Source organism: Caloenas nicobarica, chromosome 8, assembly GCF_036013445.1.
Source record: "Caloenas nicobarica isolate bCalNic1 chromosome 8, bCalNic1.hap1, whole genome shotgun sequence".
In the NCBI taxonomy this organism is placed as follows: Eukaryota; Metazoa; Chordata; class Aves; order Columbiformes; family Columbidae; genus Caloenas; species Caloenas nicobarica.
In genome coordinates this window covers 1,782,397-1,808,691 of record NC_088252.1, presented here as the reverse complement: position 1 = coordinate 1,808,691, position 26,295 = coordinate 1,782,397, and the positions used below count along the sequence as shown (strand labels likewise).

At 50.5% G+C, this 26,295-nt stretch overlaps 1 protein-coding gene across 1 annotated transcript; it reads right to left on the bottom strand.

The window, feature by feature from the left end:
* Positions 1-8,988: 8,988 nt before the first annotated feature.
* LOC135991488 (olfactory receptor 14C36-like) lies at positions 8,989-23,972 on the bottom strand. Its single transcript, XM_065640172.1, has 4 exons — positions 23,953-23,972; positions 18,073-18,727; positions 10,869-11,773; positions 8,989-9,049 (listed from the first exon to the last, which is right to left on the bottom strand). The coding sequence occupies exons 1-4, from the start codon at positions 23,970-23,972 to the stop codon at positions 8,989-8,991; spliced, it is 1,641 nt and encodes a 546-aa protein (XP_065496244.1).
* Positions 23,973-26,295: the final 2,323 nt, after the last annotated feature.

Here is a 26,295-nt window from a genome sequence, read left to right as displayed (position 1 = left end):
TCTCCTTCTCATCCCTTGTGTTGGTGCAAGGCCTGAGTGCTCTGGCAGCTTCGTCACCGTCCTGCTGTGTGTCAGTCCTGTGATTGCAGGCACGGACAGGCAATGGGCACTTGTGTGACAGAGCTGGCCTCAGAACAACCTTTCCAGAGAGAAAGGTGATCTCCTCAGGGCAGTGCCGGAAAGTTTAGGTCTTCTTTCAAAGCTTCTCCCAAGAACATGTCCAAGAATTTGGCCCACAGATAAAACACCAGTGTACAGCTGAACAGTGTGTGCGTGCAGTGCTGGGGCACACTGCAGTGTCCTCTCGCAGCCAGGCCTCCTGCCAGAGACCTGCAGAACCAGCAGAGCGGGGTCTGGTCAGTGCCCGTGTGCACTGGACACCCCTTCGGAAGGAGCCTCAGGTCAATCATCATGGACTGGCCCTTCACAAAAACCGTTTACAGCACTGGCTTCTCACTCCAGCTCAGAGTTCTACAGCCTGCAGGGAAGGAGGGGCAGGTGTAGAACCATGTAGAACAGCCTGCGATGGAGATGGCAAAGGGCGCTGGCAAGGCTGGAAGGGACCAACAGAACCCAGGTCTCTGACCCCTTGGCCATGGCAGTTGTCTCTGCCACTGAGGCCTATGAGAAGACAGGTTATCCTCATGGCACTAGGACCTCGTTGACTCCTTGCAGCCCCATGGGGAAGCTGGAAGTTGTTGTACCAGTGTTGTCCTTCCCTTGGCCTTGCACACACACATCCCACGGTCCCAGGAAGAGCCCTGAGCCGTGTGTGAGGGACAGGATCCACCTTCCCATTGCCTAGAGGTCATGGCTTCTTCTTTCTACTTCAGAAAGCACACCAAGGGGTTTCTCAGCACCAGAGCTGAAGAAAAGACTAAAAGGAGACCTCAAGGTGGCTACAGCTTCCTCAAAAGAGGAGAAGGAATGGTAGGTACTTATCTCTTCTCTGTAGTGACCAATGACAAAACCAGAAGGAATGGCAGGAAGATGCGCCGGGGGAGGCTTAGGTTGTACATGAGGGAAAGGTGCTTCACCCAGAGGGTGCTGGAGCACTGGAATAGGCTCCCCAGGGAGGTGTCAGGGCCCCAAGCCTGACAGTGTTCAAGATAAGACTGGACAATGTCCTCAGACACACGGTGTGAACTGTGGGGTTGTCCTGTGCAGGGACAGGAGTTGGACTCAATGATCCTTGTGGCTCCCTTCCAACTCAGGACATTCTAGGATTCTATGAAATACTAGGTCAAAAGTCCATGTTTTCATTGTACAGATGAGTTGTAAACATACACATCATGTGCATGTCCACTGTGTGCATGTGATGAGATGAACCCAAGGGAGCACAAATGCTATCAGCTATTCCTTGGGGTGCCATAAAGCTCAGTGAGACAGAGATGGTGTTCAAGGGTCTCTTCCAACCTGCGTTATTATAGGATTCCATTATTTTTTTCCTTGGAAAGCTCTTTCAAGACAGAATAGACAAAGGAAGAAGGAAAAAAAAAGGCAGAAGCAGAGATATAAAATGCCCCAGTGTAAATACAGCAGCTCCTCTGAGGAATGTTTCTCCACTCAAACCCTTGATAGGAAATCTATTACATAAATTTGATGAAACCAGCTTAGTTTTACCTGCTCACACACTGGACCACAAGGAGGGTGATGGCTGGGTACGATGTCATGTGCTCAGCTGTGTCTCAGGAACTCATAGTCCAGTGGGAAGCCAATGGCTGTGGAGGGGACTGTGAGGTCACTTGTGCCTCTGCAGAGGATAGGCCAACAGCAGGAACAGGGCTGGGAAAGGGACTGTGAGGTCACACATAGGAGACGAGCAATCGGGCCCAATCAGCATGGCTTTATGAAAGGCAGGTCCTGCTTGACCAACCTGATCTCCTTCTATGACAAGGTGACTGGCTTAGCAGACAAGGGTAAGTCTGTCGTGGGGGAGTGAATCCGCCACAGAGCCTGTGGATGTTGTGTACTTAGACTTCAGTAGAGCCTTTGACACCGTATCCCACAGCATTCTCCTGGAGAAGCTGCAGCTCACGGCCTGGATGGGTGTATCTGCGATGGATAAAGAACTGGCTGGAGGGCCGGGCCCAAAGAGCTGTGATGAATGGAGCCAAATCCAGTTGGCAGCCTGTCACGAGTGGTGTCCCCAGGGCTCAGTACTGAGGCCAGTTCTGTTTGATCTCTTTATCAATGATCTGGATGAGGGGATCAAGTGCACCCTTAGTAAGTTTGCAGATGACACCAAAGTGGGTGGGAGTGTTGATCTGCTGGAGGGTAGAAAGGCTCTACAGATGGATCTGGAGCTGCCGGTTCATTAGGCTGACGTCAGCTGTCTGAGGTTTAACAAGGCCAAGTGCCAGGTCCTGCACTTTGGTTGTAACAACCCCCTGAACACTACAGGCTGCAACACTACAGAGTGGCTGGAAGGCTGCCTGGCAGAAAAAACCTGGGGGTGTTGATCGACAGTGACTGACTATAAGGCAGCATGTGCCCAGGTGGCCAAAAAGGCCAATGGCCTCCTGGCATACATCAAGAATAGTGTAGTGGGCAGAACCGAGGCAGCGATCATCTCCTTTTACTCAGCGCTGGTGTGGCCACAACTTGAATCCTCAGTCCAGTTTTGGGCTCCTCACCATAGGAAAGACCTTGAGGTGCTGGAGTGAGTGCAGAGGAGGGCGACAAGGCTGTTGAGGGTCTGGAGCACAAGTCTTCAAAGGAGCAGCTCAGGGACCCAGGGGTGTTTAGCCTGGAGAACAGGAGGCTGAGGGGAGACCTTTTCGCTTTATACAACTATCTGAGAAGAGGTTGTAGCAGGAAGGGTGTTGGTGTTCTCCTGAGTAGCAAGTGATAGGACGAGAGAAAATGGCCTCAACTTCTGCCAGAGAATGTTCAGAATTGGTATTAGGAAACATTTTGTTATGGAAAACGTTGCCAAGCAGTGGAACAGGCTGCCCAGGGCAGTGGTTGAGTCACCGTTCCTTGTTCCTTAGCACAGCTTCTAGGAGGATCTCTTCCATGATCTTCCCAGGCACAGGTAACAGGCTGAAAGGTCAGTGGTTTTCAGGGTCCTCCTTTCTACAGCAGAGGAGAGAAACACTACCATATAGCACAGCTTGGAACATGGAGACTGGACATGAGGAGGAAGAAATGTCACTCAAAGGGTAGTGCTGTGGTACAACAAATCATCCAGAAGGAGCATGAGATCTGTCCATCTCCTTGTTTTCCGAGGAACAGAGCATGAGAGTGAAGACACATCAGTCAATGTATGGAAATACCAGGGTGAGAGCAAGGGGAGGAAGCGAGATGAGTGTCTACAGCCTGCAGGGAAACAGAAGCAGCTGTGGGACAGTGTAGGACAACATGTGGTGGAGATGGCAAAGGGTACTGGCAAGGCTGGATGTCACCAAGAGAACCCAAGTCTTTGTCCCCTTGGCTATGGCAATCGTCTCTGCCACCAAGGCTTATGAGGAGACATGTTGTCCTCTGGCACTGGGGGACCTCATGGCCTCCTTGCACACCCCCAGTAAGGCTGGGAACTGTCACACCATTGTCCTTCACTCAGCATCACACACCCCACATCCCCCTGCCCCAGGAAGAGCCCTGAGCAATGTGTGAGGGACACGATCTGCCTTCCCAGGGGCTGGGGGTCAGGCCTTGGCCTCTCTGCTGCATCAAACAAAACCAGGGTTTTCTCAGCACCTCAGCTGCCTGCACATTACCCTTTGTTTATCTGCCATCATGGCCTCCAATTGTCTGCTCTAACGAGTCCTTGGGGAGACTTTGCTGGTACTTGCCCTCAGTGGAACTCATTAATACTTCAAGGTACTTAGTACTTTTTTCTTCTGACTTTGACTTCTGGAAAGGTTTGTGCAATCTCCTCTCAGCACCTGAGGTTCAAGGACTCAGCACCAAATGCACCATGGAGCTCATTACACTGAAGAAAGCTCTAAGAAACCATGTCTCTTCTTGTAATTTCCTTCTAGTCTTGTACAGTTAATTAGAGAGGTTTCCTACTATAGTTAGGAAGAGTGATTTCAAAAACCTAATAAAAATGACTTTTTTTTCTCTTTTGTAAAGTGTGCAGTTTATTAATTTTCAGTGTGGAGAAGAGGTGATTGCAGCATTATCTGATATTGATCCAGGGTCTCTCCTAAGGAGATCTGGACTGGTTGGAGAAGCCGTCCCTTGAGCTCTGACACTGTGTGGACAACCTTGCTCCTTACCTCCCCAATCCCATCATTTCTCTCATGGGCCACCTGGGACTTGCATCCCTTTTCCTTACACCAGACTTCTCCACTGCAGTCTGCAGCTGGGTGTTCAGCTCCTTTGCACCAGCTCCCACCTGCTCTCCTTGGAGACCTGGCTGCACACAGGCAAAGAGGGACTTTTCTTTACTTTTGAACAAACAAAATAAAACTGATAAGATTCATGATTAAAAGAAAACACACTCCTCAACTGTATGCCAAGGACAAACTGCCACCAATGAGGTTCACCTTCTCCAAGGCATAACCATGCAAGAAATGTTTTAGACAGAAAGAAAATTCTGAAATAAACACAATAAAAGAGTGTGCTAAGGACAGAATTAAAAGACTACTGAAAGACAAGGAAGCTTTTAATTCCTTGAAGCTGAAAGCAGCAACTGGATTGTTGACAAGTGTCTGAGTGATCAAAGAGTAAGGGGAAGGGAAATCCAGAGAGCAATCGCAAGTGCTTGTGTGCAGATCAGCTGCTGGAAATGTGGCTTCGGACATGGTCAGTTTAGTTAGGACAGAGGAAATACCTGAAGGATGAGGGAGATCAGATGCACAGCCTAACAGAGAGTGCTGAGAAGGCTAATCTTGTGGAAGATCAGACGTTCTCCTCTTGCTATTAATGCACATCCAAAAAAGTATCATTTTGATGTCATGGGAAAACACTGATATTTAAAGTATTCAAAACAAAGAAAGGAGAATTACAACACCAACAATGTTTGATGCTTAAAGTTGCAAGAAAACATTTCCTTCACTCTACGTCTTTCATTTGGTTTTTTTTTCCCTCCATTTTTAGAAAATGTTCTCTAGATTTCTATCCTACCAAAGCCTACAGCATTAAGAAAGATAATCCTTGTGTCTTGCACAGAGTTGAAGGCACCAAAAAATCCACTGCCATGGACTGTCAATGCCACTTTTTACTCTTGGCACAGAGTGAGTCATGCTCGAAGCTGTTGGCCGCTCTTGCCTGATGGAGGAAAGAAGGGTAAAAAGGTTAATTGAACTGTTCTCTTTTTAGATGGTCATGTTGACAGTGACCTCAACAGACCTGTGTTATCTGTCTTTCTATGTGATCATACGGAAAAAAATATATTTATGTGTGGGTAAATATATAGTAAAATGTATAAATGTGTCCAGTTACATTTCCTACCAGCACTCTCAAAGGAAGAATCTTTCTTCTGAAAAATTGCTGTTTCAATACTGTCTTTGTCACTCCATCCCCTCTCCCACTGGCCACTGGGACCAGGGTTCCCTCAGCTGCCTTCCTTGTGCCGACGATATCTTGGGAGAAGCCCTCCTGGGTGCACGCCCCTTGCATGGCCATTTCAGCCACTGCTCAGTGTTGGCTTTGCTGGCTCCATCCCTGCACCCCCAGGCCAGGTGTCTGTCTGTCTGTCTCCTGGGCAGCCTGTTCCACTCCAGCCTCCCTGCACGTCCTTCTGCTGTTTGATCTCCAAAGTCAGGGAGTCCCTGTTCACCCATGGTGACCTCTTGCCAGGCCCTGCTCGACTTCCTGACCATCAGATTGGTTTCTTCCTGGGCTTTGAGGATGTTGTCCCTGAAGATCCAAGAGAGTTTAACAGCCCCTTTGTTCTCCAGGACAGCCCAAGGAGATCCTCAGCTAACTGAAATCAGCTCTCCTGCAGGACTGCACTGTTGTTCTGCAGTTGCCCTACTTCTTGACCATCTCACAGTCACTGCAGCCATGGCTGCTCTCATCCTTAGATCCCCAGCCTGATCCACCTTGTCTGTCAGTAAGAGACCAGCCCTAGTCAGCTCGTCCAGTGTTTGTCTCCAAATGCTGTCTTCCACACCCTGCAGGAACCTCCTGGGTTACTTGTGCCCAGCCCTGCTGCGCTCCCAGCAGACCAAGAGATGGTCCATCTTGCCATGTAATCGAGGACCTGTGACCATGAAGCTTCCTCCAAGGCAAGGCTCTGTGCATGCCAGGCTCCCCTCTGCACAGAGCTCATCTCCACCTCCTCATCCACCCGCCTGCCTTCCTGAGGAGCCCTGACCATCCATGGCTGCCCTCCCACCACTGAGCTGTCCCACCAGGGCTCTGCAGTCCCCATGGGGAGCATGTTGCTGCCTGCCCAGCAGAAATGACAGTGCTGGGTAGGAAAGAGGAGAGGCAGGTAAAGGGGCAGTGTCTGGGAGGTTGGCTGTGAGGTGACCCCTGGTGCCAGAAGAGGATGATGCAAGGTGAAGCATCATGGGAGGGAGGTAGATTTTGAAGGCACATCTTTGGAAACAACCCAACTGAGCATGTGGTGAGACAGGCCTAGTGATGTCACCTGGATGCTGGAAAACACACCCAGCAGCGCTGAGAGCTTGGGAGACAGGAGATGCAGGAGAAGAGGAAGATGACATGACTGGAGGTGGGTTGTGATGCCACTTCTATTGCAGTTACCTGGGGCAGATGTAGGCAAAGCCAACAGGGCCGGATTATTACTTGCAATGTCACATCATGACAGCAATGTGATTGGCTAGAGGTACTCAGGTATCATGAGGTCATCGAGGACACCAGACGGGAAGGCTGCAGAAAGATGAGTGAGCCCCTGGTGAGGCCCTGCCCTGGGGTGAAACCACCTGTACGTGCCATGGGAAACTGTGGGACATGCAAGAGAAGCTGAGGGATGTGAAAAGGGACTGGCAGTATGGGCAGCTTCGTGTGTCCCAGCTGAACCTCACAGGTGGCTGCAGATGTGACAAGGTTGGCCGAACTGCAGAGAGGGGAGCACTGGGGACTGTCTGGGCAGTCAAGTCTTGCAAGGCCATCAGTGCCTGGAGGAGCCACCAGTGATGCCACTGGAGTCCCAGAGGACCAAGGCAATGGAATCCAAACTATCAAATTTGAGTGCAAGTGGAAAAAACCTGAGCCCACTGGGGAAAACATAACAGATGATGGTTATTAACTGGGGAGGAGACCAGGGCAGAGAAATTTGGATTGTGGAAGAAGCAGCCTGTGGAAGAGTGGGGAGGAGGGGGGTTCAAGGGACCAGCTGCCCGTGGGGAGGTGGTTGGTCAGTGCTAGTCTGGCCAAATCCCCTCCCTGATCACCATGGTCTGTCCTGCTTATTAGGCTGGTTTCAGTTGGGGTAGAGTTACTTATCTTCATAGCAACTTTTATGAGTCCATTTTACATTTGTGATGGAAACAGTGTTGGTCCCACCCCAATGTTTCAGTCATTGCTGAGCAGTGCTTGCACAGTATGAAGGGTTTTTCTGCTTCTCACACCAACCCCACCAGCATGGGGGCTGGGGGTGCACAAGAAATTGGGAGGGGACGTGGCTGGGACAACTGAACCAAACTGACAAAAGGGGTGTTCCACAACATATGATACCATGGTCAACAATAAAATCTGGGAGAAGAAGGGAGGGGAGGACATCCGGCGTGATGGCTTTTTTCTTCCGAAGTAACTGTTACGTGTGATGGAGCCTGACTTTTCTGAAGATGGCTGAACACCCTCCTCCCGATGATGCAGTGAATGAATTCCTTAGCTTTCTTTGATTACACACATAGATTTTGCTTTACCTATTAAACTGTCTTTATCTCAACCCACGAGTTTTCTTTTGTGTTTCCGATCCTTCACCTCATCCTGCTGAGGGGCAGTGAGTGACAGACTATGTGGTGCTGAGCTGCCTGTCAGGGTTAAACTACAAAACTAATTAAACTCTGCTCCTGGCCCTGTGCTGTGTGAGTGAGCTCACTATTGTGTGTGCCTTTGGGTGTGATGGCATGTACACACCTTCTCGGTCAATTCTAAGTGAGGCTAGCAAGGAGGAGGAGGACCCCAGGATCTGGAGACACCCACGGTTGAAACATCCAAGTGGGTAATATCTCTGAGTCTGGGCTGACCCAAACCCCAGGCCCACACTGGAGGGACCACAGGGGTGTGTGAAACTGCAAGTAAGTTCTACCCGGGATGTACAGACCACTTGTGCAACCTTCACACCAGATCAGTCTGAGAGGGGGAATAGGACAGGGTCAGTACTGTTGGTCATGGTTGTGTAAGTGCTGCTGTTGGTGTGGTGGCTGTGAAGGTGCTGTTGCCTGTTGGAGTTGGTCTGTGTCAGATTGTCTGTGTCGATCTTTGTTTCCCTGCAGATACCTGCATTTAGTGCTTTCCCTTTGCTTGACTCCACCTTGGGCCATGTCCCACTCTGTGGGGTCCTGTCACTGCCTACCTCAGGCACACCCGGTCCATATGTATCTCACAGGCTCTCCAGGCAGCTCCAGATTCCTCTCCTGGAGGATTGTCCTCTGCCCCATCATGCACTGGGACAGCCCAGTCTGACTGTATGTCAGGACCACTCCCCATCTCCACTGTCAACAGACAACAAGGGTTGTGTCTTAAATCACACCTTTGTGGTGAATCAGCTACCAACGTGACAAGGAGCTTTTTCCTCAGGCCCTTTTGAGGGAAATTCCTGGGCCTGTTGTTGAAAGCAGCTTTGGAAGAACAACCAAATCTTGAGGAACTGCACTCTGGAGATATCATTTTATTACAGAAATGCTATGAGAGAGTCAGCACTAACACTGTTAGAAAAGTACTTACAGACATTTCAGGTGTTTTCAAATCATACTGGGTTCATTTCTCCTGAGACTAAGCTGAATACAAGTAATTATACAGAAAAATAATATCTAGACATAACAATACAGGTAATGCTAAAAAAATTAAAAGGGTAAAATAATAAATGGGGTACAGGCCTGCAGTGGGATATATCAGGTATTATTTCTGGAGAGTGATGGGAAGTTTCTCAGTATTGACAGACACCCACGAAATCACTTTCCTAATGGAGTCCTTGAGCTCCTGGTTCCTCATGCGGTAGATGAGGGGGTTCACTGCTGGAGGCACCACTGAGTACAGAATACTGAGTACTGAGTACACCACCAGGTTCAGAGAAGGGGATGAGATGGAGGGGGGCTACAGGTGTGAAAACATGGCAGTGCTGACATAGAGGGAGACCACGGCCAGGTGAGGGAGGCACGTGGAAACGGCTTTGTGCCGTCCCTGCTCAGAGGGGATCCTCAGCACGGCCCTCAAGATCTGCACATTGGACAGCACAATGAACACATTAGCGAAGATTTTAAACCTGACTGCTTCATGGTCGCTGTGGCCAAGGGAGCCACCAGTTGCCACTTCTCCCACGAGACCCTCTCTGTCAGTGAGAATCAAATCTAGGAAGGCACCTTTCCTGGTCGGCTCCCTTAGTACCTGCACCAAGAAGTTATCGTCCAGATGCTTTAGGAATCTTCTGGACCTGTTGGTGCCAGCTGTGTGATATTCCTAGTTGACGTCTGGCAAGTTGAAGTCCCCCATAAGGACAAGGGCAGATGACTTGGAGGCTTCACTTAGTTCCTTGAAGAACAACTCATCAGTGTCGTCATTGTGGCTGGATGGCCTATAGTCGACTTCCCTTACGACATCTGCTTTATTTGTCTGACCCTTAGTCCTTACCCAGCCAGAGGCTCTCAACTTTGCCATCGCCAACTGCCAGCTCCATGCATTCCAACCCCTCCACTGCATACAGTGCCAGCCCCTGGCCCCAAGCTATACACTGTTTTGTTTCCTCTCCCGGGCACTTTCCAGCTCAGCCCAGCCCCTCCCCAGCTCTCCCCACAGCCCATTTCTCTCCAGCCCAGCCCAGCAGAGCAGCCCAGTCTGGGCTGGCCCCACGGCTGTGCCCAGCGCAGGGGGCTGCAGAGCTCTGGACACTCACCCCACAGCCCCAGCCCCTCTGAAGGGCACAGCAGCTGCTGGGGGCAGAGAAGAGGGTCATTCTCCCCATCAGCCCCAGGGCTGGGCTCAGCCATGGCATGAGGAGATGGAGGCCAGTGTCTCCCTGTGTCTGCTGCTCTTGTTTCAGAGAGATCCTTATTGCCCAATTGTGGCAGCCCCGCTGTGCCAGTCACTCACCTGAGCACGAGACTCGTGACCTGGAGGCTCCCCAGGACTCTCCTGCTGCACCAGTGACAGAACAGCCTGCTCGAACTCATGCATGCAGAAACAGGTCTGCTCTTCTCCAGGGATGCCATCCTGGGGATGGCCCTGAGGTGCTGGTGCTGCTCTGCCAGGCAGTTGTGCCCAAAAGCCACAGAGAAACAGACCCAGTTATACCCCTGCCGGTCGTGCACCATTTCCATTGGCACTGGGCACCCACACATGAAGGTTCATTCCAGGCCCATTCCCAAACACATCCCCCCATGTCCTCCTGCCCTGTGCCCAGGCCGAAACCCAGCACAGCAGACGGCTCAGAGGGGCTATTTCTTAAGCCTGCTCCTACAACTTCTCTTTTGAAGAAGAGCCCAACCTGCAGACACCAGCGCCGAATAAGTCCATTTTATTGCACATATGTGACACAGGAGGCCATCTGTAACATCATCCCAGAAAAAAAAAAAACAACAAAACCAACAACAACAGAGGACATGGCTCAGACAAGGGTGGGTTCATGCTTCTGGGAAACTGGAGTGGATGTAGACAATCCTGGACAAAAAGATGTATCACAGATAAAATTTAAACAACACAGGAAGTTCAAAAATGAATTGGAAATAATTTCTGAAAAGATACAAACAGCTTATGCATGCTGAGAAAAAAGTGATTGAATCAACCTCCTCAGTGCATCTTTGAGCTCCTGGTTCCTCATGCTGTAGATGAGGGGATTCACTGCTGGAGGCACCACTGAGTACAGAACAGACACCACCACATTGAGCAAAGGGGAGGAGACAGAGTGGGGCTTCAGGTAGGCAAAAATGACAGTGCTGACGAACAGGGAGACCACGGCCAGGTGAGGGAGACACGTGGAAAAGGCTTTATGCCGTCCCTGCTCAGAGGGGATCCTCAGCACGGCCCTCAAGATCTGCACATAGGAGAAAAGAACGAAAATAAAACACCCAAATACTACTAAGAGACTAACCACAAGAAGCCCAGTCTCACTGAGGTAGGAGTTTGAGCAGGAGAGCTTGAGGATCTGGGAGATTTCACAGAAGAACTGGTCCAGGGCATTGCCCTTGCAGAGTGGCAATGAAAATGTATTGGCCGTGTGCAGCAGAGCATAAAGAAACCCACTGACCCAGGCAGCTGCTACCATGTGGACACAAGCTCTGCTGCCCAGGAGGGTCCCATAGTGCAGGGGTTTGCAGATGGCAACATAGCGGTCGTAGGACATGATGATGAGAAGAGAATACTCTGCACCAATTAAGAAACCTACAAAGAAGACCTGAGCAGCACATCCTGCAAAGGAAATGACCCTGCTATCCCACAGAGAGTTGGCCATGGATTTGGGGACAGTGATGGAGATGGAGCCCAGGTCCAGGAGGGCGAGGTTGAGCAGGAAGAAGTACATGGGGGTGTGGAGGTGCTGGTCACAGGCTATGGTGGTGATGATGAGGCCATTGCCCAGGAGGGCAGCCAGGTAGATGCCCAGGAAGAGCCAGAAGTGCAAGAGCTGCAGCTCCTCTGTGTCTGCGAATGGCAGGAGGAGGAACTGGGTGATGGAGCTGCTGTTGGACATTTGCTGCCAATGGACATGAGGACCTGTGCAAGGAGGAAAAGACAGTCTCATCTAATGAGACTTCTCTGGGAAAAACCAAAGCCCTTTCCCACAGACCCTCCCACAAAGACACTCGTTTCTTTTTCCAGGAGAGTATCCTGGTTGGAGCCCTCATCGCTGCTTGATGAGTGTGTAATGAAGAGCAGGGTCTCTGCCCAGGGGCTCTTGAGGAATCAGCCTGAGCCTGTGTGATTGGGTGGGGCAGGGGCCAGTCCTGGGGTTCAGCTTTGTCAGATGGAACCGCTCCTGGTGCAGAAGAGACTGTCAGCATCTGTACCCCCAGACCTGAGAAACTGAGTTTGAGAGGTTTGGTTTTTCTACAGCTCATTCTCCACTCCTACCCTGGGGAGTGTTGTTGGGTGTCAGAAACCCTCAGCATTTCTGCTGCACTGAGAGAGAACAGAGCGAGTCCTACGACACCAGAGGAGGCCTGTGGGTCAGTGCAGAGTGAGGGCAGCTGGTCTGTCCCTCTGTCTTGCTCCAGCTGCCCTGGGCTGCCACCTTTCTGACATGGAGGGTGATCACACTCCCATGTTACCCTGAAAAGCCACCAGGCCCTGCTGAGAGCAGAGGGATCCACCTGAGACCACGACATGTCTCACCCTCTCCTAAGGTTGCAGCTCTCCACTTCTAGCCCAGGATACACAAGGATCATTTCACAAACTCAGCAGCATTTTATCTGTCATAGCATCTCTATGTTTCTCCATAGGGATTTCAGATAATACAAAGATGCTGTAGGACAGGATTGGAAGAAAACCTCAAGCAGACAGCCAAGGGTCCTAATGGTGGCATCTGATTCAGGGAGACTCAGCTCATTCCCCAGCCCCACAGACTGCATTGCCCACAGCCCCACAGGTCAGAGGAAAGCTGGGACACCTGTTCCCATGGACACATCTGCAGGAAAGGACCCACAAGATCAGGCTGTGACTCTGCAGCTCCAACTCCCATCCCCAGAGAGCCTGACAGCAAGAACAACATCACAACAGCAGTGACACAGAGCAGTGGAGCAAGAAGGAAAATGCGGTGAGGGTGGGTGTGAGAGAGGCCAGGGCAGAGGCAGCCGGGCACTCAGACAGCGTCACCCTTCCCCAGCTGTGCAGCCACCTCCCACACACCAACATTGCCGGGCAGCTGCTCTCAGCCCCTGTGCTCTGCAGAGGGAACTGGAGCTCTGGCTGCACAGGAGCTGGTCCATGCCTTGGAGCCCCCGGCCCTGAGGGAAGAGGCTTTGCTGGGTGGGAGAGGAGGTGAGAGTGCTGCTCACAGGAGGGATCAGCACTGCAGGGGATCATATGGAGTTCGCTGTGTTCTCCCTCTCACTGCATTTCTGGTTTTGATTTCCTCTCATTTCTAGATCATTTCCCTGCTGCCTGGAGATTCTCCCCCTGGGAGGTGTGTCCCTGTCCATATCTCTTCCCTGTCAGTTGTCACAGATCCCAGACCACCCTCTGTGCCCTCACCCTGGCCCTACACATCCTGCCTGTTCACAGGGCACTGCCCGGGGGCATCTTCCTGTTTGCAGACTGGGGAAAAGGACAGGTCAGAATAAGGCTGACGGGTTCAGCAGATGTGATGCTGGTGCTGTGCACAGGCAGAGCAGCAGCTGAAGGGATGTTAATGAGTGTTCTGGAGGATGTAGTGATTAATTGGAGTTGCAGTTCAGGAGTCTCAGTGACTTGTTTAAGCATGAGAGCTCATTTTCATTTTATCCTTTCCTGCACTCCCCAGCCCTCGGGATAGGAAATTAAAAAGACAGGCTCAGGAAAGCTCCCTATCTGTCTGGTAAGCCTCGCATTGATCTGCTTGAGGCATCCACTTGTTAAAATCCTGGGGGTGATCTGGAGCTGTGAGCAGCCCTGACCCACACAGCACCCCCTCAACAGCAGAAGCACCTTTCCTGCCCTGATAGGGGTCACTCCTTCCCCCCACAGCCTCTCCCCACAGCATCCGGGGGATCTCCCCGGGCAGGCTGAGCGCTGACCCTGGCAGACGGCAGAGTCCCTGCCCTGGCACAGCCCTGGGGTGCAGGGACCCTGCTCTGCAGGACAGCCCTGGGCACCCCTGGGTGCTCACCCGGCATCACAGCTGTTCAAAATTGCCTGACAAGAGCCCCCTCCTTACAGATCCCTCAAGCTGTGCCTGTGCTAACTTGAGGAGATGCCTCCAGGAGCTACAGCTGCATCGCCCTGCACCCAGAGACTTACCATGGCAAGGGCTGCAAAGATTTCTCCTCCAGTGAGCTCTCAGTCATCCTCCCAATCCTGACCACCTTTAATCTCTTTCTGCCTTGCTCATCTCCTTGAGATCCCCAGGCAGAGCCCTCAGCCCTGCTGCGCTTTGCAGAGGAGCTGCTCCTGGGCAGAGCTGTCTCTCTGCAGCGCTGCCGCTTGCCATGAGCTCCCTCTGTCCCAGGAGCCCAGCCCAGCTCAGCAGCACAGGAGCAGCCCAAGGCACTTTAATGACCCCTCTGGTGGGTTTGGTGCTGAGTCCATGAACCTCAGACCCTGAGGGGAAGTTGAAGAAACCTCTCAAGAAGTCAAACTCAGAAGTTTCTTGTAGTGTTAATGGGTTCCACTGAGGGACATCACTGACAGAGCTCGTGGGCTTGTTAGGGGAGAAAACTGGAGGCAGCAGAGACAGGTGTGCACAGGCCATATGAAGGTGGCTCTGATGCTGAGTAACCTGAATGTGTTACTTAAGCCAAAGGGCCAAGCCCTGACCCCCAGCCCCTGGGAAGGCAGATCCTGTCGCTCACACGTTGCTCAGGGCTCTTCCTGTGGCGGTGGGATATGGGGCTGTGCAAGGCCAAGGGCAGGACTATGGTACAATATCTCCCATGCTCATGGGTTGCATTGAAGAGGCAGCAAAGTACCACAGAACTGCACTTGCAACGACATTTTTTTCTCCTCATGCCCAACTGCAACCTCCCCAGCTGTACTTTGTGGCATTTTGTCTTTCCCATGTTGTTTCCCAATTTTGAGAAAAGCTCCACCTTCTCTGAAACCACCCTTCAAGCACTCTCAGGCTACTCCTATACTGCCCTGAGCCTCTGTGCCACTGGGCAAAAGGGCCAAAGAAGTCCAGAGAGTAGGTTTGGGAGCAATGAGGGAACTTGCTAAAACTCCAGTGTGATTTGGAGTCAAATGCACAGTGAGCGGTGCATCATTTCACACTGTATGTACATTAAATGATGGGACAGTGGCCTTTGGATAAGGCCATGTCAGAACACTCTCATGTCTGTAGGGACTGTGAGGAGTTGCCCACACCAGAGCAAGTACAACTCTGAAGGGCTGTGGCCTCTGGATTAACCCAGACTGGAAGAGCTGCAAAGTTCCTTCTCTTCCCCAGGCTGACCAGCCCCAGGGCTCTCAACCTCTCCTCACATGCAAAATGCTCTTTGTGGCCCTTTGCTGGACGCTCTCCAGTTGCTTCAAATCTCTCCTGTACTGGGGAGCCCAGAACTGGACACGTGACTCCAGGTGTGGCATGTCTGTGGTGTGTACACACGTGCACACACTGTGGATCCCCAGTAACTGGCCTCAGACATGCAGCCCATCCAGGAGCTCATCCTTGATCCTTGCTCTTCCCAGGTTCCTTTGCCCTAGAGACACCCATGTCCTGCAGTCTCTTTCAACCACACATGACCACACACACACAAATATACACAGAGAAGCAGATCTCCCAGTCAACCCCCAGACCTTACAGTCTTCCCAGCAGCTGGCAGGGACTGCCCTGGTCCCTCCAAAGCCAGCTCCTCCCATGGTGTGTGTGGCAGATTCACTTCCCTCCTCCCGCCCCATGAAAACAACAGAAACGCCTAGGCTGATGGACCACTATGGTCATGCACATGCTCCTTGGTCAACAGACAGGGCCTCTGACCAATGAGATGCCTCGGTTGAGATAAGTTTCTAGACCACTACCAAAAATGACCATAGATCCGATCCAACTAGAGTATAAATGGAGCCCGCCAGAAACCCACTTTGAGTTGGTCTTCTTTGGAGCAGTGGGTGAAAATTCTCCCCCTTAGCCTGGCCATCAAAGGAACGTTCCCTGGGGACTGAGACACCTTGCCAACCTGGTAAGCAATCTGAGTACCCTTGAGATTCCTCATTTTCACACAGAGTGGGAAGATGCGCATTTTGAATCATCACTCTAGAGTTTTGGGATCTGACCCCCTTGACTTTGAGTCGGTTGTGTAGTAATTGAATTCCGAACCAGTATCTGAACCTGCATTGTATAATGTCATTTGAGTTCTGAATAAGTTTGGATGAACCCCGTTTGTAGTTGGTTTCTGCTAAACAGCTCTGGTTAGAATAAAGTCTATTTGGAACTTGTTTCCTGCCTAAATTGCCTTTTGGGGTGCCTCTGTGACACTCTGACAGGGCCACAAAGCAGTTACCAGGAGCTGACAGAAAGAACAGGCTACAAAGAAGGATTCTACATATATTTCCTCTGTTTTGAAGGCCTTTTTGAAGGAAAGGGCATGAGTGGCTACAAGGAAAGGCAAGAGGAAAAAGAAGCGCTATGATCACTGTGTTAGCAACTGAGGCTGAACAAGGGAAATGAGGATGGTGGTTTAATAACGGTAGACGAAAGTGGGGCTGAGGGACTCTATGCTTTTTCTGCCTGAGTGTTTAGTACCAATGTTTTCAGGCCTCTGTGCTCAGAGACTCAGCCTGGTACTAGCACAAGCTGGGGGCTCCCTGGCTGGGAGCAGCCCTGTGGGAAAGGTCTGGGTGGGCAGGGAGCTGGACAGGAGGCAGCACGTGCCCTGGTGCAAGGGAGGCCGGGAGCACCCTGGGCTGTGCCACCAGGAGGCTGAGGGAGGGGATTCTGCAGGTTACTGTGTCCAGATTTCAGATCCCAATACAGCAAAGATATTGGGAAGCTGGAGCTGGTTGAGCAAAGGGCCCTCAAGATGGTCAGAGGCTGTAACACTTTGCCTGTGAAGAAAGCCTGAGGGAGCTGGTCCTGTCCAGACTGGGGAAGAGAAGATCTCAGGAGGAACATGCAGCAGCATGGCACTGTTCCCAGGAAGACAAGAGTCAGGCTCATGTCCCTGGTACAATACACAAGGACAAGAGACAATGAGATGAAACAAGAGAGGAAAAACTTTCTCAGCATGAGGATGGTCAAACACTGGGAGCTGTTTCCCAGGGAGTGTGTACCAGTTCCGTCCCAGAAAGTGACCAAGACTTAGAATCCTATAATCATAGAATTGTAGAATGTCCTGAGTTGGAAGGGACCCACAAGGATCATCAAGTCCAACTCCTGCCCCTGCATATGACAGCCCACAGTTCATACCATGTTTCTGAGGACGTCGTCCAGTCTCTTCTTGAACACTGTCAGGTTGGGGCTGTGACACCTCCCTGGGGAGCCTGTTCCAGTGTCCAGCAACCTCTGGGTGAAGAACCTTTTCCTCATGTCCGACTGACCCTCCCCTGGCACATCTTCCTGCCATTCCCTGGAGTTCTGTCACTGGTCACTCAAGAGAAAATTTTGACGCCTACCCTTCCTCCTCCCATTGTGAGGAAGCTGTAGACTGCAATGAGGTCTCCTCTCAGTCTCCTCTTCTCCAGGCTGAACAAACCCAGGGTCAGGGACTTTAGCTGCTCCTCCTACGGCTCCTCTCCAAACCCTTCACCAACTTTGTAGCCCTCTTCTGGACACTCTCCAATAGCTTAATATCTTTTTTATCTTGTGTCCCCAGCCCTGCACACAGTGAATGCTCCAGGTGAGGCCACCTCAGCACAGAGCAGAGCGGGACAATCCCCTCCCTGCCCGGCTGGCCGTGCTGTGCTGGATGCACCAGGACACGGGGCCCTCTTGGCTCCAGGGACACTGGTGGCTCATGTTCAACTTGCCGTCAACCAGAACCCCCAGATCCCTCTCCCCAGAGCTGCTCTCCAGCATCTCGTCCCCTAGTCTGTCTGTACAGCCAGGGCTGCTGTGTCCCACATGCAAAATCTGGCACGTGCCCTTGTTGAACCTCATGCGGTTGGTGATTGCCCAGTTCTCCAATTTGTCCAGATCCCTCTGCAGGGCCTCTTTGCCTTCCAGTGTCAACAGCTCCTCCCAATTTTGTGTCATCAGTGAACTTACTAAGCCATCCCGCAAGTCCTATGCCTAAGTCATTTATAAAGACATTGAAGAGCACTGGCCCTAAGATGGGTCCCTGCGAACCCGCTGGTGACTGGTCACCAGTCCAACATAACCCCATTTACTAGAAGCCTTTGAGCCGGGCCCATCAGCCAATTGCTCACCCACTGCACTGTGTGTTTATCCAGCTGTGTGCTGGACGTCTTGTCCAGGAGGAGACTGTGAGAGACAGTGTCAAAGGCTTTGTTGAAATCCAGAAAGATCACATTGACAGGCTTCCCTTGGTCAGCTAGGTGGATAACCTTGTCGTAGAAAGAAATTAAGTTGGTTAAGCAAGACTTTCCCCTCATGAACCCACGCTGGCTGGCACCAATGACTGCATTGTCATTCAGATGTTTTTCAGTAACTCCCAGAATCATCTTCTCCATGGTTTTGCCAGGAACAGAAGTGAGGCTGACAGGCCTGGAGTTGCCGGGGTCATCCCTGTTGCCCTGCTTGTAGACTGGGACAACGTTTGACAGCTTCCAGTCTTCCAGGACCTCTCCAGATTCCCAGGAGCGTTGAAAAATCACGGAGAGAGGTCTCACTACGATGTCAGACAGCTCTTTAAGCACCCTTGGATGAATCCCATTAGGCCCCATCGACTTGTAGGGGTCTGGCCGGAGTAGCAAATCCTGTGCAAGTTCTGGATTGATTGGGAGTTTATTGTTCACACAGCTATGGTTCTCTAGCCCAGGGCTATTGGGGCCCCCAAGTCCATCTTTGGTGTTGAAGACCAAGGTGAAGAAAGCATTAAACGTCTTGGCTTTGTCTGTGTCCCTGTTTATAAGGTGACCATGGTCATGAAGTAATGGACCAATGTTATTTCTGGTTTTCCTTTTGCCATTACTATATATATTTTAAAAGCCTTTTTTATTGTCCCTCACAGTACTGGCCAGCTTTGATTCTAATTGAGCTTTGGCCACACAAATTTCCTCCCTACAGTGGTGAGCAGCATCTCTGTAGTCCTCACATGATGCCTGACCTTGCTTCCACTGACCATATATTATACTTTTTTCACCATAGTTCAAGAAGAAGATCCCTGCTCAGCCAAGCTGGCTTTTTGCCTCTACTGCTAGATTTTTGGCATTTTGGGAGTTTATCATTGTTGCAGCCATGGTTTTCCAGCCCCGGGTTATGGGGGCCTACTCCCTCACCCAGCCAGCAGTGCTGTGCTTGATATACACCAGGACACAGTTGGCCCTCTTGGCAACCAAAGCACACTCTTCACCATGGTGCATGGTAGAAGGACAAAAGACAAGGGCTGGATGGTGAAAGAGGAGAGGTTCAGCTAGGAAATAAGGAAAACATTTTTCCCCAGGAGCTCAGCCCCATAGGGGCTGTGTCATCTACGACCTTGAGGGTTTGCATACTCTGACTGAATCAAGCCTTGAACAACTTGGTCTGACCCATTTTGTGACAGGTTGAACTGCAGAATTCCTAAGGTTCCTTCCAACCTCAGTTCTCTTACTGTTGTCATCACTTAAAGGAATGAATCCTGCCTGCAATTGCTAACCTAAAGAGATGTAAATCCTTTCAGTTTAGGTCAGTCTGCTCATACAACAAAGATAAGAGTGACCTGCAAAACACCTAATCATGAACTATAGACACAACTGACCTTGCAGCTTTAGGCATTTTGAAGCCCACACAATTAGTTGAGTGTTGCTGTAACGCATATCTCAAAACTGTTAAATAAAATGTCCTTTAGCGGAATGTTGCTCATTATATGCTAAAAGGATTATGTAATCAATACACAAATGTGTAACCCCTTGGCTCTTTAGGATGTGAACGTAGTGATAAGATTTTGTATATAATGCCTTTTACTTTTCTTGCTGGCGTGTTGGCTTTATTCCAGCATCCAGACTTGTGCAACTTTATGAATAAATATCTCATCTCTGTGTGCTAATTCGGGTCATTTCTATGCACACTGGGTAAAGAACCCTGATTTTGGGACAACATGTGTCTGTTTCTGGGCTGACCAGGGAGATGAAGGGATCCAAGGTCAACTTCCGGATAGACTGTGAACCTAAGACCTGCTTTGGGAGGGATCTAAACCCTATGTGTGTCATATGGATGTATATTTTCCACTAATACAGCCAGCCATACAAACAGAGAGACATGGTGGGGTTGGGGAGGTGAGGAGCAAGGTTGTCCATACAGCGATGGACCTCCAAGGAGGCTGCTTTTCCTACTGGTCCACACCTCTTAGGAGACACTCTCGATCAATATAAATCGGAGCATTCTTCTATAAGTTCTTCAAAGTGCTCTCTACGTACCTTTCTCTTTAACCACACTCTTGAAACTTGTCTAATTGAGCAAAAAGTCTTGAAGACTAGATGTAAATGATGGATGCAACACGGCTCTTGCCATTCCCAGAAAAAACCTCAGGTACAATGGGGCCTCTCGTGGTTTGCCTTGGGTGCTTAGGGTAGACCATGGAGCTATGCCTGAAAACCAGAGAACTGCTCTCAGTACTTTACCGTCAGCTGAAATGGATCAACATTTTCAATAAAATATTCATGGAATGTCTATCCTGCCAAAATATGAATTTTCAGAATGCGTATGAATTGTGGGAGAAGAAATACTGACCTTAACCTGTGCTTGCATTGCCAGAACTCTGTCGATCATGCTGTGTATGATCTGTGAACTCGAACTCTCCCTGAACTTCCACGTGTTTCTACCTCTCCTGATTCAATTCCCCACGTCTGAAGTCATCTCTTGCAAAGCCTGTCTGGATATTTGCACTTTCCGTTGTTCTTCACAGGTTCTTCCTCCTCTTAATCTTTGCTCACTCAGAGCCCTCTCACCCCTCACCTTGCTTTGAGCTTCAGGCAAGTAAAGCTGAATTGTCTTTCAGCTGTCGCGCTCATACTCCCTGTAGGCAACTCTTCATTCGTGGTGATGGACCTCACTGGAAGGTGCTTAAACTAACCATACAGCTGAGAAGTGTACTTTATCATTCATTAAGTTCTGTTGTGTTCTCCTTCTTCTGTTATTCTTTTCTTTCCTCCAATTAAAAGAGCCCCTCAGTGCCTGTTTAGCTCCAGATCTCAAAGGAAAGCAGGTAGGAATTCCTGCAGAGAAGCTGTAACAATCGGATGCAAACTTCAGTGGAGAAGCCTGGTGTAAAGAAAAGTGATGTAACTCCCAGGGGCCAATGAGTGAAAAAGGGAGGTTGGAGAGGTGAGGAGCAAGGTTGTCCATCCCATGTCTGGCCTCAAGGGACTGCTTTTCCCACCTGTCCAACCTCCTTAGGAGACACTCTGCACCAGTATCCATGGGAGAATTCTTCTTGCACTTCTTCCAAGTGCTCTTTGAAAATGTACTCTTTACCTGCCCTCCTGAAGCCTCTCTAATTAGATCTACAAGTCCTTAGTACTTGAAGAAAATGATGGAAGAGACATGGCTTGTGAGGTCTTTGGGCATCATAATGAGCCTATGTTGTATTTGAGGCCGAGTCCATGAACCTCAGGTATTGAGACTCAACAAAGGTCTCAAGGACCCAAAGGCAAAAGCAAACCCCAAAGTTCCTTGAAGCATTAATGGGCCCCACTGAGGGCTGTTACTGACAAAGCCTCCCCAGGGACTTGTTAGAGCAGATAATTGGAGGCTGTGATGACAGGGAGGCCAAGGCCCTGTGCAGGTGACTCTGATGCTCAGAAACCCCTTGGTGTGCTTTCTGAAGCAGAAAGGAGAAGCCATGACCTCCAGGCCATGGGAAGGGGGATCCTGTCCCTCACACACAGCTCAGGGCTCTTCCGGGGACCATGGGATGTGGGTGTGCAAGGCCGAGGGAAGGACAACACTGGTACAACAACTTCCAGCTTCCCCATGGAGCTGCAAGGAGGCAGCGAGGCCCCAGTGTCATGCGGACAACATGTCTTCTCCTAGGCCTCAGTGGCAGAGACAACTGCCATGGCCAAGGGCTCAGAGACCTGAGTTCTGTTGGTCCCTTCCAGCCTTGCCAGCGCCCTTTGCCATCTCCATCACAGACTGTTCTACATGGTCCTACACCTGCACCTCTTTCCCTGCAGGCTGTAGACGCACATCTTGCTCCCCCACCTGCTCTCACCCCAGCATTTCTGTCCCTTCACTGATGTGTCTGCACCCTCACTGGCTGTTCTTTGGAACACAAAGCCATGGGCTGATCCAGACTCCCTTTGGGTGACCTCTTGCACCACAGCACTGCCTTTTGAGTGACATTTCTTCCTCCTGACACCCTGTCTCCACCTTCCAATCTGTACTGTGTGAGTTTTTCTTATCTCTTCTGCTTTTTCTGACTACCGAGGAGAGCTCGACCATCTCAGAAACTGCCCTTCAAGCAGGGAACCCAGCCCATTAGGCTTCTTCTGGTCTTTCACCTGAGCAGAGACAAGTAACCTCACCATGATCTCCTAAATCCCATGACTGCTCCTGGTCTTTTAGCTTTTCTGATAGACACGACCATGTGTCTGCTGCTGTCCCATCATGTACTCAGGTGGAATGGACATGACAACCCATCTCAGAGGCCTCTTCCTGGATAGGGCCTGTAGGTACTTTGGCAGAGGTACCTTCCCAGCTCTATTCCTGCTGCTGGGCTGTCACCTCCAGAGACAGAACTGACCTCTCAGTCCCCTTACCAGCCACAGGCTTCTTACTGGATTATGAGTTACTGAGACCCAGCTGATGTCATAACACCCCATACCCATCCATCACCTTCCTATGGCCCAGGACCTGACCAGATAAAAGCATGCTTGTATTATCAAATTGATCAAATGTATTTCCTACTAACAATTTGAGTGGAAAAACACTCTTCATAAGAACCATTTATATCTACTGTTGTGCCCCTTTTTTTTTTTCCTTCTTCCTCCACCTATTCTGCCTTCAAAAACGTGGAAACCAAAGATTCCTTGAATCACAGAATAACTCAGGTTTGAAGAGAGCCCTGAACATCATCACTCTCCTGCTTAAGGCACGGTGATACAGGTGAGAGTGTTCAAGGCATCTGCCCAGCTTTGCATCATCTACAGAAGAGCATAAAGTGCAGTGTCACATCATGCAGGGGGAGAATAAAGACGTTCAAAAGTGTTGGCCCAAGTGCTGGTCACCGAGATATGACACTAGTAACTGGCTGCATAGAGAACTTTGTATGACTGATGATATTTGGGCCTGATTATCCAGCCAACTTCCCACTCAGCATCCACTTCTTCAGCCCAGTCAGCACCACTCTGGCTACAAGGAGACCATGCCCGAGGCCTTGCAAACTCCCTGTACACAACAAGCCTTTCTTTCCCCTGCCCATTTGAGTTCAGCAATCCCTTCCTTGTCCTTCACGTTCCTGGAAATGGCTGCAGGAGGACATGTCCCATCCCCTTCCCAGGGAGGGAGGTAGGGTGGCCAGCCTGTAATTCTCCCAGGTCCTATTCCTGCTATTCTTGAAGATGGGTTTGAGGTCTGCGTTTTCTAAGGACCCCGGAAGCTCTCTGGTTTCTCTGGCACTTTTGAGAGCACAATCCAGAATCATGGACAAGGGTGATGTAGCAGACAGGAGCACTTGCAATGAGCCTGTCCAAGGCAACTGAGATGAATCTCACTGAGTCAGTAGGGTTTGTTCCTGAAGTCACACACAGAAATATCAGGGTCTGTCAGGTGTCCACATCTGAGCTGGCCTCATGGACTCCTTATGCACCCAGGGATGTTCAGAGACAGAGTCTGCCCCTTTTACACACAGAGGCAGGAGGCACAGTGTCTCTCTGACCTCCTGTTGCCACTCCCAAAGGATGGGAGGCACCTCCACCCTGTGTTGTGTCCCATTGCTCTGCACTCGTCTGAGATGCCCCATGGCATGAAGAATGGACATAAGGACCTCTGTTGAAGGATGTACATCCCAGTGCTGTATTCAGGCAGTTAACAATGGGATGTTACTTGGAACATGAAGTGACCTTGAGACATTGACTGTCTCACAGGCCTTCATGGAACCCCCAGGAATAGTCAATACAGTTTGTGCTCACTCGTGTTCATCTCACCTCACGTACATGATGTGCATGCTCACGTCTCATATGTACAATGCAAACATGGACCTCTGACCTACTCATTCACTGTCCCTCTGTGGAGGGAAGAACAACTTCTGTGAGCTTTGACAGGAACTCCAGTCAAAACTCAGGTGGAAGAAGGATGTTTGTGTAATGTGCAAAAAGGGACAGACCACCTGGGAGGAATACAAAGAGGCTGTTAGAGTGTGCAGTGATGCGGTAAGGAAGGCCAAGCTCCACTGGAAGCAAATCTGGCCAGGGATGTCGAGGACAACACGCAGGGTTTCTTCAAGTACATCAGCAGCAAAAGGAAGATTACGGAAAATGTAGGTCTGCTGCTGAATGAGGAGGGTGCCCTGGTGACGGATGACATAGAGAAGGCAGATATACTGAACGCTTTCTTGGCTTCCATCTTTACTGCTAAGACCAGCCCTCAGGTATCCCAGACTCTAGAGGTAGGAGAGAAAGTCCTGCTCAAGAAAGACTTCCCCTTGGTTGAGGAAAATCAGATTAGAGATTTTTTACACAAAGTGAACATCCACAAATCCCTGGGCCCCGATGGGATGCACCCATGAGGTGCTGAGAGAGTTGGCAGATGTTATTGCTAAGCCGCTCTCCATCATCTTTGAAAGGTCATGGAGAACAGGAGAGGTGCCTGAGGACTGGAAGAAATCCAACATCACTCCAGTCTTCCAAAAGGGCAAGAAGGAAACTACAGGCCAGGCAGCCTCACCTCCATCCTTGGAAAGGTGATTGAACAACTTATTCTGGACGTCATCTCCAAGCATGTGGAGGAAAAGAAGGTTATCACGAGTAGTCAGCATGAGTTCACCAAAGGGAAATCATGTTTGACCAACCTGGTAGCCTTCTGTGGTGGTATGACTGGCTGGGTAGACAAGGGAAAAGCAGCGGACGTTGTCTGCCTTGACTTCAGCAAGGCTTTTGACACCGTCTCTCACAACATCCTCATAGGTAAGCTCAGGAAGTGCAGGCTGGATGAACGCACAGTGAGATGGATCATGAACTGGCTGGATGGCAGAGCTCAGACAGTTGTGATCAACGGTGCAGAGTCTGGTTGGAGGCCTGTAGTTAGTGGGGTTCCCCAGGGGTCAGTACTGGGTCCAGTCCTGTTCAACCTGTTCATCAATGACCTGGATAAAGAGACCGAGTGCACCCTCAGGAAGTTTGTTGATGACACCAAACTGGGAGGAAGGGCTGACACATAAGAGGCTGTGCTGCCATTCAGCAAGACCTGGACTGGCTGGAGGGCTGGGCAGAGAAGAATCTGATGAAGTTCAACAAGGGCAAGTGTAGGGTCCTGCACCTGGGGAGGAACAACCCCAGGCACCAGTACAGGTTGGAGGTTGACCTGCTGCAAAGCAGCACTGAGGAGAAGGACCTGGGAGTTCTGGTGGACAACAGGTTGACCATGAGTCAACAATGTGCCCTTGTGGCCGAGAGGCAAATGGTACTTGGGGTGCATTAAGAAGACTGTGACCAGCAGGCTGAGGGAGCTGAATCCTCCCCCTCTATTCCCCCCAGTTTAAGAAGGACAAGGAATTACTGGAGGGAGTCCAGCAGTGGGACAGAAAGATGATGAGGGGCCTAGAGCACCTTTCTTATGAGGAGAGACCAAGAGAGCTGGGGCTGTTCAGCTGGAGAAGAGAAGCTGAGAGGGGATCTTATTAATGATGAAAAATATCTGAAGGGTGGGTGTCAAGAGGATGGACCAGACTCTTTTCAGTGGTGCGCAACGACAGGATGGGGGGCAATGGACACAAACTGAAGCACAGGAGGTTTCATCTAAACATGAGGAGAAACTTCTTTATTTTGAGGCTGCCAGAGCCCTGGACCAGGCTGCCCAGAGCGGGTGTGGAGTCTCCTTCTCTGGAGACATTCAAACCCACCTGGACGCAATCTTGTGCAATCTGCTCTAGGTGAACCTGCAGGTGAGTTAGATTGGATGGTCTCCAGAAGTCCCTTATAACCCTAGCCACTCTGTGATTCTGTGATTCTGTGATTCTGTCATGACCCCAAGCCTCACATGATTCACAAAACAATTGGACAATGCCCTCAGACATATCACAGAATCACAGAATGTTAGGGATTGGAAGTGATCTCAAAAGATCATCTGGTCCAATCCCCCTGCCAGAGCAGGAACACCTAGGTGAGGTTACACAGGAAGGCGTCCAGGCGGGTTTTGAATGTCTCCAGAGAAGGAGACTCCACAACCTCCCTGGCAGCCTGTTCCAGTGTTCTGTCACCCTGACTGAGAAGAAGTTTCTTCTCAAATTTAAGTGGAACCTCCTGTGTTCCAGCTTGAACCCAGTACCCCTT